Source organism: Dipteris shenzhenensis, chromosome 3 (genome assembly GCF_047967505.1).
Source record: "Dipteris shenzhenensis isolate YYH24624 ecotype China chromosome 3, Dip_SZ_1.0, whole genome shotgun sequence".
Classification (NCBI taxonomy): Eukaryota; Viridiplantae; Streptophyta; class Polypodiopsida; order Gleicheniales; family Dipteridaceae; genus Dipteris; species Dipteris shenzhenensis.
Window position 1 is genome coordinate 49,261,318 of NC_141598.1, and position 13,706 is coordinate 49,275,023.

Here is a 13,706-nt window from a genome sequence, read left to right on the forward strand (position 1 = left end):
CAGGGGGAGTTCGAGGGTCAGGTGGAGTCGCAGTCCTTTACAGATCCACACTTTTGGGGACCATTTCAGTAGAGCAGAGAGATGCACATTCCAAGTTTCTTTGGATCCGGATTCGGCACATGGACAGTCGACATTTGTTTGTTGCAGTTTGCTACTTCCCCTCTGAGTCCTCCCACTTTGCTAATGATATTCGAGGTGAGGATGAGACATCTCCATTTGCTGTTCTTTATCAGTCCATTGTTGACTTTTCTAGGCGCAGAGAAGTCCTCCTAGTTGGGGACTTCAACGCGAGGACAGGCGCCCGTCAGGTACCACTTCTCGACTTCAGGGATGATTTCACTCTACTGCCAGACATTGACCTTGAGGATGTAGGCATGCTAGGGGTTTTGGCTGACAGACGAGGTCCGATCACATCTTATGGGCAGGCTCTATTAGACCTCGACAGGATGCATGATCTTCTTATTTATAATGGTCTTGACAGATGGCCCACCTTAGGTGGTTTCACGTGCTTTCCACTTGGGGGAGGCTCCAACGTTCTTGATTACATCATGGGATCCCCTGCCTTCACATCTCGCATCACTGATTTTACCGTAGCACCTCTCCCTCCAGGGGCTGATCTATCTTTTCTTTAGCATTTCCACTCCCAGTCGCACAACACCTTCCATCCCATTGAGTTCTTACTCCACCTATCATGATACAAGCTTTGACCACGATCACTCACCTACTTACTCTGGCCGTCTGTACATACTTCTCGCTTATATTAACTTCATACCCCTAATAGAGGATCGTGCTGCCCTGGTCACCCGCTCACTACACGAGACTGCTCTTTACGCTTTTCCTCACACCACTTGCTCCACCCGCCCACCACCCCTTGGGACCGTAGGTTGTAATAGTTGGTACGATGATGAGTGTAAGGCTTTACGCCGTCAGCTCAGGTTCGAAACCAAAAACAGTCTTCCGAGCGAACCAGAGACGTTACGCAAGTATCGTTGACCGGTACGCAGAAAGAAACTAGACTTCGTTTGTTGGAACGAGGAGGAGCTACTAAACATTTTATTTAGTAACAACTCTAAGGACTTTTGGCGGAGATTTCTAGAGGGATGGTCCCCCTCACCACTCACTGACACTGAGGTCTGGTATGATTATGCACGCACACTTTATGACATGCCAAATCAGCCAATCCCTAACCTCTCACATATGCCACGCCCCACATCCTGCACCCTCTTCACTAGGGGAGGGGTAAAGAATGCCGTAATGAAACTTCATAATGGCCGAGCGAAGGATCATGAGGGACTATGCATTGAGTTCATTGCATATGGGATTAACCTCCTAGCTCCGATCTTAGCAAAGCTCTTTAATGAAGGTATTTGTTTGGGGTTTCCACGCACCTGGACCATCAACACTATCTCACTGATCCACAAGACAGGGGATCCCATAAGCCTGAAGAACTAAATGACCATTATGATTGGACATGTCATGTCCAAGATTTATGCATTGGTACTTGATTCCGAGGTCAGCAGATTTGCAGAGTGTCGAGGACTTAGAGCAGCAGGACAGGCCGGATTCCGGCTTGATCATGTAACCATGGACCACATTCTCACACTCAGATGTATCATCGAGGAGGCGAGGGCACATAAGCAGAGGGTTTATTGTTGCTTTGTGGATTTCCGCAAGGCATTTGACACGGTTCCTAGAGCTTGCCCCATATGGCGCCTACAGGATTTGGGTTATGACCAAGATATCATTTGGGCTGTCATGGCACTTTACGAGAGAGTTTTAGGCATAGTCCGGGCATGATCTGGGTGGACAGACGAGATCATGAGCACTATCGTGGTCAAACAAGGGTGTTCATTATCACCTACCTTGTTTGGCCTCTACATTGACGAGCTTGAGACAGTGATGCATGCACATGGGGGGGTAGGTTGCTCTGTTGCGGGCACGCTGATCCGGATATTGCTTTACGCAGATGACGTGGCTCTCTTGTTTTCCTCAGTAGAGGGGCTCTAGAGATACCTTGACGCACTACAGTCCTTTTGTGAGTCTCATGATTTGAAGGTCAACTTGGGTAAAACCAAGGTTATGATCTTCAATACATCTCAAGCCGTCATGCGCCAAGAGCAGTTCACATGTGATGGGCCACCTGTTGAGATAGTTTCATCGTATACTTATCTTGGGGTTGCCTTTTTCAGACCCATCTTCACTATGAGACCTGCAATGCATGCACACTTGAGGAGAGGATATGCTTCATCGGCCAGACTAAAAGATGAAAGAAAGATAACAAGATGCATAATTCATATCGGATGTCATTTACATGTTGTCATAGAGGGTACATCCAGAAAGGTGATGGAGGACTTAAAGCCAAGGTTACTACTTTTGTGAAAAGTGTTGGTCAAATGAGACCCAAATATATCTAGGAAATAATGGTCAAAGATATTATACTTGAGGCAGTCATTCTAAACAGTGATGTTCCTAGTATTGAAAGACTGAGTGAGGTGGAACATGACATCGTACTGACAAGATTTTCTCCATTATTGGACACAAAGAGGTAAAACACTTTCTCTCACTAATGATTGTGGTTTTACTCCAAAGTGGTATGTTTCCTACGTAGATTGAGGATTTTTTGTGGGATTTTTAAATGGAAGAAGGATGCATTACAAGATGGTGGAGGCATGGAAACTGGCTTTGACAAAATTTTGCAATTAAAGATAAAGAGAAAATATGATTAATTCCAAAGCCTTGTGTTCCTAGGACAATTAACATTTTCTTCTTTCAATAGGTGTCATGTAATTAAGAAATCAACCCAAGTTCCGGGTTTAGGTGTTGATTTGCTAAACAAGATGTGCCCTAGGGGGGAGCTTCAGAGTTGTTGGGTTTATTTTGATTTTGTAAAAAGGATTCGTGATTGGGAAAGGCAGTGCTCCCGCTCGCACTTTCAGGATCCACGGACCAATTTGTTTGAGCTGGGTCAGAGTGAGCTCCTCAAATATCCATATCTTTGTGCTGAAAAACCTGTGGGTTTGTTGAATTATCTTTACCCTTGCTGCCTCGTCATTAAAGACTTGTACCTACGTTCCCTTGTGATTGACATTCAATATATCGTCTGATCCCATTGAACTTGTGGTATTTTCTCCTTGAGGCGATTGATTCTGCCTACTGTGTATTCCCCTTCGCCAAGACAGCCATCTAGCAACCCCCCCATGCGTAGGAGTTGTTTGTTATTTACTCTAGCTTCCGGCTCTTTGACTTCTGCATATAGATCAGCTTTGTTCACCTTGTTGTTGAGAGCGGCTATCATCTCTTGTTTCATCAACCTCACTTGAGTCTTGACTCTTCCATGTCATGAATTCTCCTTTTCATAGCTGCAAGTCGAAGCTTGAGCTCTCGCATCGCCTATTGCAGATATTGAATCCGTCCTGCAGGTTTGGAAAACCTGGTGGTTGAAGTCGAGGTAGCAAAGGTTTTTGTTCTGGGAACTCCATAGTGGCCTACAATAAACTCGGCACGCTCCGTTGAAGCTAACCTCCAAGGTCGGCTGGGGGTTCAGCCCAACTCGGAGTAAAGGTGAGAGAAAAGGAGAGCTGAAGATATATGAACTGTGGGAGGTGGAGTTGCACTACCTAGGTGGCTGAGGCAGCACGACCTGTGTGAGGCGGGCTGAAGCTGGCACCCTGCGCGACCTGGAGCTGGAGCTACGCCTGTGAGAGAGAGGCCTTTATAGTGCAAGGAATCGTATTGCTTTTCTAAGCTTAGAATTCAGATTGAGACTGCTTTGAAAATTGGCAGTGGTTTGTGCATGCACATGTGGATTTTTCACAGAATGGATTGCAGCTAAGGAATGGAATAATTACCTACTGCTTTTTCTTTAACAAAGCAATTTAATTTGGAATGCAGGTATGTAGAAGAGCAGGTAAAGGGAGAACAGAAGCTTCCATCCTCTTCAAAATGGGTGTATGTGTTTGCCGACCAAAATCCCTATGTAGGGCATCCAAACCCCCTGAAGGAGGGGCAAGATCTCTTCCGACGAGGGCTTCTCAGTGAAGCAGTCTTAGCTTTGGAGGCAGAAGTTCTAAAAAATCCAGAGAATGCTGAGGGTTGGCGGTTGCTAGGCATTACACATGCTGAAAATGATGACGATCGACAGGTCTGTAAAAGAAAAGCATTTTGAAAGGTTCTGGATAGAAGTCATTCATACTTTCCCTGAAAGAAATATAACTTAAGATTAAGCTGCATATTGTTCTTAATACTCAAACAATTGGACATGTGCTTGTGGTTTGTGCTTGACACTGTTTTATAGACAGGTAGAGAACTTGCTAGCATACTAATTGAAGAGGGATTGCGAGTGGGACTGATAAAACTAGTTTCTTATTCATAGAGAGTGTGCAAATGGGATTTTGATTCACTTCACGCTCTTTAGGCTTATGTTTGTGCAGAATGATATGGGGGAACACTGATTCAGTAAAAGGGGTTATTTGGGGATTGGACAAGGGCTTGAATTTTAGTTCCTCGATACCACAACTTTATGGAGGCTGTAATCACCTGATATGTACTGGTATGCTTATTTATAACAGGCTATTGCTTCAATGGTTCGAGCAAGGGATGCAGATCCCACCAACTTGGAAGTTCTGTTGTCACTGGGTGTCAGCCATACTAATGGTGAGTGAGCCTTTCTATTGCTAGCTTTTTCTATCTTGAATGGTGGTGCTATCAATCTGTTCTGAGAACGTTCTAGTGAGCATGTGCTATGTGACGAACCCATGAACTATTTGCATAGGCATGTACTCCATGCCTTTGAAGGGGAGCACCAGTTTCTACAGTTATAGCATATTAAGGTTGGAGCTCACATACTCTAATACCAATCAGTCTATACATGCTTCAGACCAACCACTTGGAAGTGTCCTAGTTCACTAGCTGAATGTGGAGCTGCTTTCTGAAAGCCAATTGTTTGGAGCACGTATGCAATTAAGATTAGTTTCATATGATGTTAGAATCATTTATCTTGGTTTTGCTTGCAGAATTGGAGCAATTTGAAGCTTTAAAATACCTTCGGGCCTGGCTTCAACATCATCCCAAGTATGGCAGGTTGCTTTCAGTGGACCACCCTGAAGGTTTAAACCATGCAGAGGTAAGCTCCTGATGCATCTGAAAGAGCATATGTAGATTCCTATCGTCATGGTCTTTAAGTATATTTTAATATAAATTTCCACTTGTCTAACATTTTCAATTATTCGTCTGTGCAGGTTACTCGGCTTTTCCACGAAGCTGCTCAGATGTCACCAGAAGATGGAGACGTGCACACAGTGCTTGGGGTTTTGTACAACTTGTCAAGGGAATATGACAATGCGATTAAAGCTTTTCGAACAGCTCTTACTCTGAAACCGAGAGACTATTCCCTTTGGAATAAGCTTGGTGCAACGCAGGCTAATAGTGCCCGGAGCGCTGATGCCCTCCATGCATATCAGGAGGTATGAGAATTATTTGCAGCTGCTTGGCTTAGAGTCCACTTGTAAGAATTAATCATGTGATTAGGGCCCCCCCTCTGAGCTTGTGGGTGATCGCTTCTTCTTTTGGATGGTTAAATGTATCCTTCACCCTCCCAAGAGAGTAAGGTGTATATCTTGTTCAGAATTGACTGTTTTCATGCCAGTTTTCTTCTCCAAACTTTGCTGCATCTTTTTCATTTGTGATCCAGGCATTAGATTTGAAGCCAAACTATGTTCGAGCTTGGTCAAATATGGGAATTAGCTATGCTAATCAGGTATAAATTGTTCTAAATCTTTTTAGAGATAGCTGTTCTTTTTCGTGTATCTGAATGTGGCGGTGAATCTGAACAAACAGAATCTTTTGTTGCTGATGTAACTGCTGTGTCTAGTTAGTTCCTTTGTATCATCTTTGCCAAAAGGTTTTGCATCATAATTATATGGACATCTGAATGCAATATCATGTAAGTGAATATAGGTTCTCAAGGTTCATTCTTTCGTGTTGGTGTTGAATTAGTTCCTCTGTATCATGCTTGCTGACAGTTGCCGCAAATCTCCCTCACAACATCTCTACTCACCATGTTCTATTGGGTAAATTTTTCCAGGGACGTTATGAGGAGTCGGTACGCTTTTATGTTAGGGCATTGTGCATGAATCCAAAAGCAGAGAATGCTTGGCAGTATCTTCGAATTTCTCTGAGGTACACAGTGTAGCAGTATGCTTCAGTGCTCTTTAAACAAAAATACCTAGTACAGAGTCAATCAGGAGCCAATCGGCCTTTGTAATTATCCACTGAGTCCTGACTAGGTCCATTACCATTTGTTTCATATACTTTAAGACAATAATAATCTTAAAGTCCCTGGTTATGGATTTCAAGAAAGTGTAGAGTTTAAGAAACGACTGCTCTTAAGCACAAATTTGCAGGCTGTAACAGTTATTGACTCGCTTCATTTTTCAGTGGTGCAGGAAAGGGGGACTTGTTAGATGCTTGTGACAGACGAGATCTTGATTTGCTGCAGAAGGAATTTCCAATGTAATGTTTTCTTGCATAAACATTGCAGATGTACATAAGGAATCCAGGAGTTACATGCTGGAAATGCCCCTTTTTATAATGTTATACGTGGGCTTCTGTTCAAATACATTGGCGATTGGATCATATGTGGAGATTCACTGCAAATTGACAGAGCAGTGGAGGTGATCATTGGGCATGATCTATCATACATCTGTATCGTTGCATTTATTTAATGACCCGAGGAATTTTTGTTGGCTAATTGCCAACTTTATTTATGAGTCTCTTTCATCACATGAAATGATTCGGTGGAATGGTTTTGTGTGTTTCTATGGTGAAATAGGGAAGTGTCTTGTTGTAAAGCTACGCCATAATTTCGAAGAGAGTCTTGGTGGAGGTAGCAATGACCTTGAATCTTGTGATTATTCAAAGTGGACTAAAGGAGACATTGTGACAAGTTGCGAAATAGTGAAACTACAACGGATTACAGCTGTGCAGTTTCATTTGTAAATGCATCTTCACATTTTTCGAGAGTAAAAGATTGATTTTGCAAATGGTAAGACACTTTCAAACCAAGATAAATGGAAGTTGAGATATGCTCTCTCTCTCTCTCTCTCTCTCTCTCTCTCTCTCTCTCTTTCTGGATATCCCTCTGCAAGGTTTCAATGTTCTTCCATGTGTTCAATGTGATGAAACACAAAAGATGTATATGCCTGGCTATGCCCCTATCCATCAACGCAGTGACATTGTGCATATTGTCTTTAAATTTGGCATACACAGTGCTAACAGAAACTCTGCACAAAGACCTTCGTACATATGGATGCTCAAGTGTGTTTATGCATTTGCAATCTATAGCTGTAGAGTCCAGAAGCTGCTCTTTCTTCAAAATTTCAATGCACTAGAAAGTAGCGTGTGGCAACAAACACAATGCAACTAATAGAGGATGGTTCTCCTGTGAACTAGCAAGCAAAAGCTATAGGAGTGACACCAACACAGAGGGTAGGAAATCTCGACCACACTATCTCGCTAGTATGTATATGAAAGTGAGTTCATTCTTGTGTGTCTAAATGAGACTTCTCTTTGGCTAAGCTCTAATGGCGTGGTGGGATATATTCATGGACTATGACCCCTTGCCTCGTTCCTCAATGGGTGGCTACATAAGACACATGACAATAATCTTCACAGGGCAATAAGAATTTCAATGTGACATTCCTAAGGAATAGGTATCTTTTCATTCAAGAAACCAGACATGGCCAAGAGGATTGTGAAGAAGAAAAGGACGTGGACTAGATAAAACCAACCATTGCCTACGTTGACGTAGAGCCTCGATTCTACTTTGGATATGCTGCCCCATCAAAAGTCCCTATTTTAGTAGAATTCTTGGACCTTCCATTGACCTTTTACACTCAAGTGGAGACACTCTACACTCTGTTAGGTCAATTCCTTGGCCTAGAATGGGAAATTTTTATCAATTCTAGGGGGAACCCTCAAATGTGCATTTTTACATACATGGCAATTGATCCTTTGAGTACACTAAATGATTCAAAAATTCCTGTATAAAAATAGACCCAACTCTCCTTTCCTATATGGCCTAGGAGGTCCCTCGCAAAGCAAGTCAAATGGTCAAAGTAAAAGGGATTCCATGAGCAAGAGGGTGGACCCTCAAGGTGAGGATGTGATCTAGGGTGGAGTATTGCCTCCAAAAACATATCTGCCCTAGAGCCTACTGCCCATGTGACTCGGTGTAACCATTTATCTCCGTCTCTAATACCCACCCATAAATCTTGGCCAAAATGTGGCCAAATAAGAGTACAGTAATTCCTAGTGTTCATGGGCCCCGTTGCTTTGTGTATTGGCATAATGGTGGTAGTGCTCCAAGTAGGTGGGAAGCCATGGCATATAGCCTTCTACCCATGTGTGAGTGCTCAGTTTGTAGTTCCTCATGATCTTGAGCTCTTTGGTTATTGAGTTGATAGAGTGTGGCTTGCACGTTCTTTGCTTAATGAATAAATGACATGTATTGGGCCTGGGCATGGAGGACATATCAGGGGGTGCATGCATCAGGACATCATAAAGTTAGCCACGTGTATGCTAGGCCAATTGATCTGTGATGGGGCAAAGGAATGATCAAATGGACTTTGGGGAGAACACCTTACCACATCCAATGGTTCCTCATCCTTATCTATACATGACTTGGGGTGGAGCTCCAGACTATACTCCTTTCCCCATGGCCCCATCTTATAGGCATGTGCCTAACGCAAATGTACCCATGCCAAGGCCCATACCCATGAGGCTAGTAGACCCAAGCCCACCATGCATGCCGGCTCCATGTCCCACAAGGCCAGGACTAGCGAACACAATTCGTATTCGGCCAACAAACTTCTATAATCCATCCCAAGGGCCACCCAGCTATGGTACCATGCCCCTCAAGCACCTCCACCTGCACCACAGACACTACTCAAGGCAATGAGGATCCTAGTGCAAGGACTAGGAAGGGGGGCCGACTGTAAGTGGTCATGGGAATAGACACTAATTCTTCACGAAGTCGTCTGGCCATGATCTCTAAGCTTATCACCAAGTCTTTAGGAGAAGGAGATCCGCCGTCTCCCACGTTGAAAGGTTTGAGCAGATCTGTGAGACCTTTTGAGACATCGATGTCTTGGATAACGTGAATGCATTCACGTTGAGCCTTGATGGTAAGGTAGGCCAATGGTATAGGGCCTTAGGAGTTGAGGAAAAGATAAATTGGGAAACATTAAGGAAGGCTTGATGCTTAAAAAAGAAAATTGTATCAAGTAAGAAACGTGCAATTCTTGAGTGAGGAGGGGTAAGACTATGTATGTATAATGGATATTTACTTTGTTTTAAAGTAGTTGACTTAGTGATTTTAATCTTTTTCATCTTTACATTTGAGCTTTTATCTTTGCCTCTTTTCTTTCTATCGGTGGAACGACTTTAATGTCAAATCACAATACTTTTTCCCTCTTCTCTTTTAATTTATCGGTTCATCCATTTTATTGCAATTTGACATTGAAGTCGTTCCATCGATAGAAAGAAAGAAAAAGGAAGCAAAAGAAGGGGTGGACATGTTGAGGGCAGTAACGTGCAACATGCTTGTCTATTCTTTATAGTCTAATCACTCTTTTTTGTTGAGATATCGAGCTCCACTCGTGATATGCCAGGGTGACCGTTGTGCATTTATGTCACCGACTTGTTAGCTGCAGATGCGGTTGGTATACCGCCCATGAATAATAGCTGGATGACAGCTATCCTTATCTACTCTAGTTCGTGGCTCAGTTAGTATGCCACCTTAGTTAGCTGAGTTTGGTTTGAGACCCACATATAGGGTTCTTTTATTTCTTTGTACTAGAGTTCTTTTGGCTTTCACAACTAAGAAGAGGAAAAGTGTTTTCAGCCTCCACCTTTGTGTGTATTCCCTCATTATGTATGTGAGAAAGCCGCAAGTGAGACTCCTTCCTTCTCTCCCACTATTTTCACATGGTATCAGAGCCTGGTTCGTGGTAAGGAGCTCAAGAAAGCAAACCAAGTTCACGGTGTCCTGGTAAGAGGACCAGCGTTGCTTTCCTTTTTCGAGTTTGGGAGAAAATCTCTACAGGTAGCACAGCTGGAAGTGCAAGAGTGCACTGTCTCAGATTGAGATGCCCTTCGCAGTGTGGCGAGAGGGCAGTATATGCTGCGGGAAACGGCAAAGCCCTTGGTGACTTTATTTTTCTGATTTGAGGCCATTTCGGGGCCCGTTTTGGAGGTGGAAGTTCTCCGCAAGCACTGAGAAAAAGGCCCTGTTTTTGTTGTGCGACCACTGCTCTGCAGGTCAGTGAAAAGTTGCCACAGAAATTGCATCGTATGCCTGTGCGCAGAGATACTAGGAGTTACAGAATCATCCTTATTGTCTGTTGATGCAAAATCGTCACTAGGAAGTGACTGTGTGGTCAAATACCACTTTCGTCAGTTTTGCAGATTTGCCCGTGTGAGGCAGAAGCTGTGTTTTTTGCAGTGACAGAATATTTTGCAGTGTTCTGTAATGGCGTCTGATTCTCTTTCACAGATTGTCACTGAAAAGCTTGACAAGAACAACTTTCAAGCATGGAAGTTTAGAATGACGAATTTCCTTATGGAAAAAGGCTATTGGGAGTTCATTACAGGAAATGAAGAAGAACCAATTCTTCCTAATGTTCCCAATGAACAGGAAATACAGGCATTTAAAGGATGGCATGAGAGAGCCAGAAAAGTTATGTACTGGCTGTCTATCAGTATTTGAGATTCTATGATTGTGCATATTTAGGATGCAAGTATGCCTAAGGAGGCATGGGATACTTTGGCAAAAATGTACAGCACAAATACGCAAGCCAGGAAAATGCAGCTCAAGTAGGAGTTGCACAATGTGCAGAGAGAAAATATGAGCATCAATGACTACCACATGAAGGTGAAGAAAATTGCAGATGCACTTGCTTCCATTGGGTCACCAGTGGAAGATGATGATCTAGTTTCTGTGACCTTGAATGGTCTAGGAAAGGATTATGCACAGTTCCGGACATCCATTGCTGTCCGTGAAAAATTTCCTGATTTTGAGGAGTTGTTTGCTCTTCTAATTTCTGAAGAGCAGAGAAATGGTGGTGCATCTTCTTTAGGATAAACTTCAAAAGAAACTGTCTTCTACTCAAATGCTGGAAGAGGTAGAGGCAGAGGTAGAGGAGGCCGATCTGGAGGCCATGGTAGAAATCAGAATATGTAGCAAACTCAAGAAAACCAGTCCTTTGGAGGAGGACATGCTAACTCTAGAGGCAGGGGGAGCCAAAGAGGTCGTGGTGGATGGCAGAGAGGCCAAAATGCAAACAAAAATGTTGAATGCTACTACTCTGGTAAAATGGGCCATATGGCTAAAGACTCCTACAAAAAGCAAAATGACATTATGAATGGAAAATTGCATCAAGGCAATTATGCATCTTCTAGTAGACAGGGTGATGACAGAAATGAGCATCTATTTATGGTGCAGCACATGACCAATTCTGTGACAAGTGCAAAAGAAGGAAATGATGTGTTGTATGTTGACTCAGGTGCATCAAACCACATGACAGGTCATGCAGAATGGATACAGGATGCAAGGAAAATGGATAGACCAGGATTTGTGGAGACTGGTGATGATACTGCACATCCTATTGTGCAGATTGGTAAAATTTCTTTGTCTATGCAGGATGGGAAAAAGAAATACCTGTCTGATGTATTTCATGTCCCGAATATCACCAAGAACCTTGTTTCTATTGGTCAAATGGTTGAGCAGGGCTTGCAGGTCAGATTTAATCCTCATGGATGCTTTGTTCAGGATATGAAAAATAACGGTCGCTTGATAGCAAAAGGAAAGAAGAAGGGCAGGATGTTTACGTTGGATGCGGACATGCCTGAATTGAGTGCAGCAATGTTTGCACATGGGACTGGTGTAGTTACAGATATTGATATCTGGCATAAACGCATTGGTCATGTTAATGTACATCAACTTAAATCAATGCAAGCCCAAAACATTGTTGCAAGATTGCCTAAATTCAAGGTTACAGAAATGAATAAGGTATGTGAAGCCTGTCGATTTGGAAAACAGGCAAGGAAACCATTTCCTAGACATGTTCAAGAGAGTAAGAAGCCATTGAAATTAATCCACTCTGATGTGTGAATAAGGTATGTGAAGTCTGTCAATTTGGAAAACAGGCGAGGAAACCATTTCCTAGACATGTTCAAGAGAGTAAGAAGCCATTGGAATTAATCCACTCTGATGTGTGGACTACTAAAGCTGCATCTATTGGAGGCTGTCATTATTTTGTCACTTTTATTGATGAGTACAGTAGAAAAGTTTGGGTGTATTTTATGAAAAAGAAAAGTGAAGTGTTTGGGCGCTTCAAAGCTTTTAAAGCTATGGTTGAAAAAGAAACAGGCCTACAAATAAAATGCCTAAGGTCAGATGGAGGGGGAGAGTACCTCTCAAATGAGTTTGCAAGGTTCTTGCAGGAGCATGGCATAAAGCAGCAATATTCATGCAGTCATATCCCACAGCAAAATGGACTTGCAGAAAGGAAAAGCAAGCATATTGGAGAGGTATCTCGGGCCATGCTAAATGAAAAAGACCTACTAGATTATTATTGGGCTGAAGCAGTTGCTATAGCAGTTTACATAATGAACAGGACTCCCACTGCAGCAATACATGGCATGACACCAGAGGAGATGTATACTAGCAGGAAACGAGATATTTCTCATTTGAAAAATTTTGGTTGCATTGCCTATGTTCATGTGCGAGATGAGTTGAGGTCCAAGTTGGATCCAAAAGCTGAGAAGTGCATCTTTATTGGTTATTCTCTGCAGCAGAAAGGGTATAGATGCTATAACCCTTCTACTTGTAAGTTTAAGTGAGCAAAAATATTGTTTTTGATGAGATGAACAGCTGGTATAAACCAGTAAATGTGATGATTGATGTAGATGCATAAAATGGTAATGCTGCACAGAATTCACAGTAGCAATCACAAAATATTAGTGGACTTGTAGTGTCCTCTAGCAGTGGTTCACATACTTCACCATGGACAGGCAGATTGAGATTAGGAGACTCCTCAAAGCAATGCAGATAGTGGTACGCAGGTATTATGAAAAGGAAAGGAGAAGGTAGATCAGCCCATGTTTGATGTGAATGCAGGTCACTCTTATGTGGATGGTGAATCCAGTGGCTCAGAACAGAGCATTGATGATGAGTTGGGTATTCCTTCTGTTGTTACACCTGGAGTAAGGAAGACCAGGGATGTTTTGAGAGCACCTGGAAGTGAGTCTTTTTTGCGCAGGTCTACCAGAGCTAGATATCCTGTGGATAGGCTGAAATATGATGGATTTACAGCCATTCACTATGCCTATATGGTCAAAGTGATACAGGAACTAGAACCTACTTCTTTTGAGCAAGCCATGGGAAAAGAAAAATGGGAGAAAGCCATGGATGAAGAAATGGATGCCTTGGAAGCAAATGCTACATGGGAATTGGTGCCTTTGCCTAAAGACAAGAATGCAATTGGCTGTAAGTGGGTTTATATGGTGAAGCACAATGCAGATGGTTCTGTGAGCAGATACAAGGCAAGATTAGTTATCAAGGGGTATGAACAGACATATGGCATTGATTATGAAGAAACATTCAGTCTAGTTGCAAGGATGGCAACCGTAAGAGCAGTCATTGCTAT

At 42.8% G+C, this 13,706-nt stretch overlaps 1 protein-coding gene across 3 annotated transcripts in view; it reads left to right on the forward strand.

The window, feature by feature from the left end:
* The window catches only part of PEX5 (peroxin 5), a 74,856-nt gene extending 67,798 nt beyond the window's left edge, over positions 1–7,058 (forward strand). For all 3 annotated transcript variants that reach the window (XM_087402172.1, XM_087402170.1, XM_087402175.1), the window contains exons 10-16: positions 3,892–4,141; positions 4,569–4,653; positions 5,013–5,122; positions 5,238–5,462; positions 5,690–5,755; positions 6,083–6,177; positions 6,436–7,058. In XM_087402172.1, the coding sequence (XP_087258298.1) occupies positions 3,892–4,141; positions 4,569–4,653; positions 5,013–5,122; positions 5,238–5,462; positions 5,690–5,755; positions 6,083–6,177; positions 6,436–6,514 (910 nt within the window). In that variant the 3' untranslated portion in view covers positions 6,515–7,058. The remainder of the gene's footprint in view (positions 1–3,891; positions 4,142–4,568; positions 4,654–5,012; positions 5,123–5,237; positions 5,463–5,689; positions 5,756–6,082; positions 6,178–6,435) is intronic.
* Positions 7,059–13,706: the final 6,648 nt, after the last annotated feature.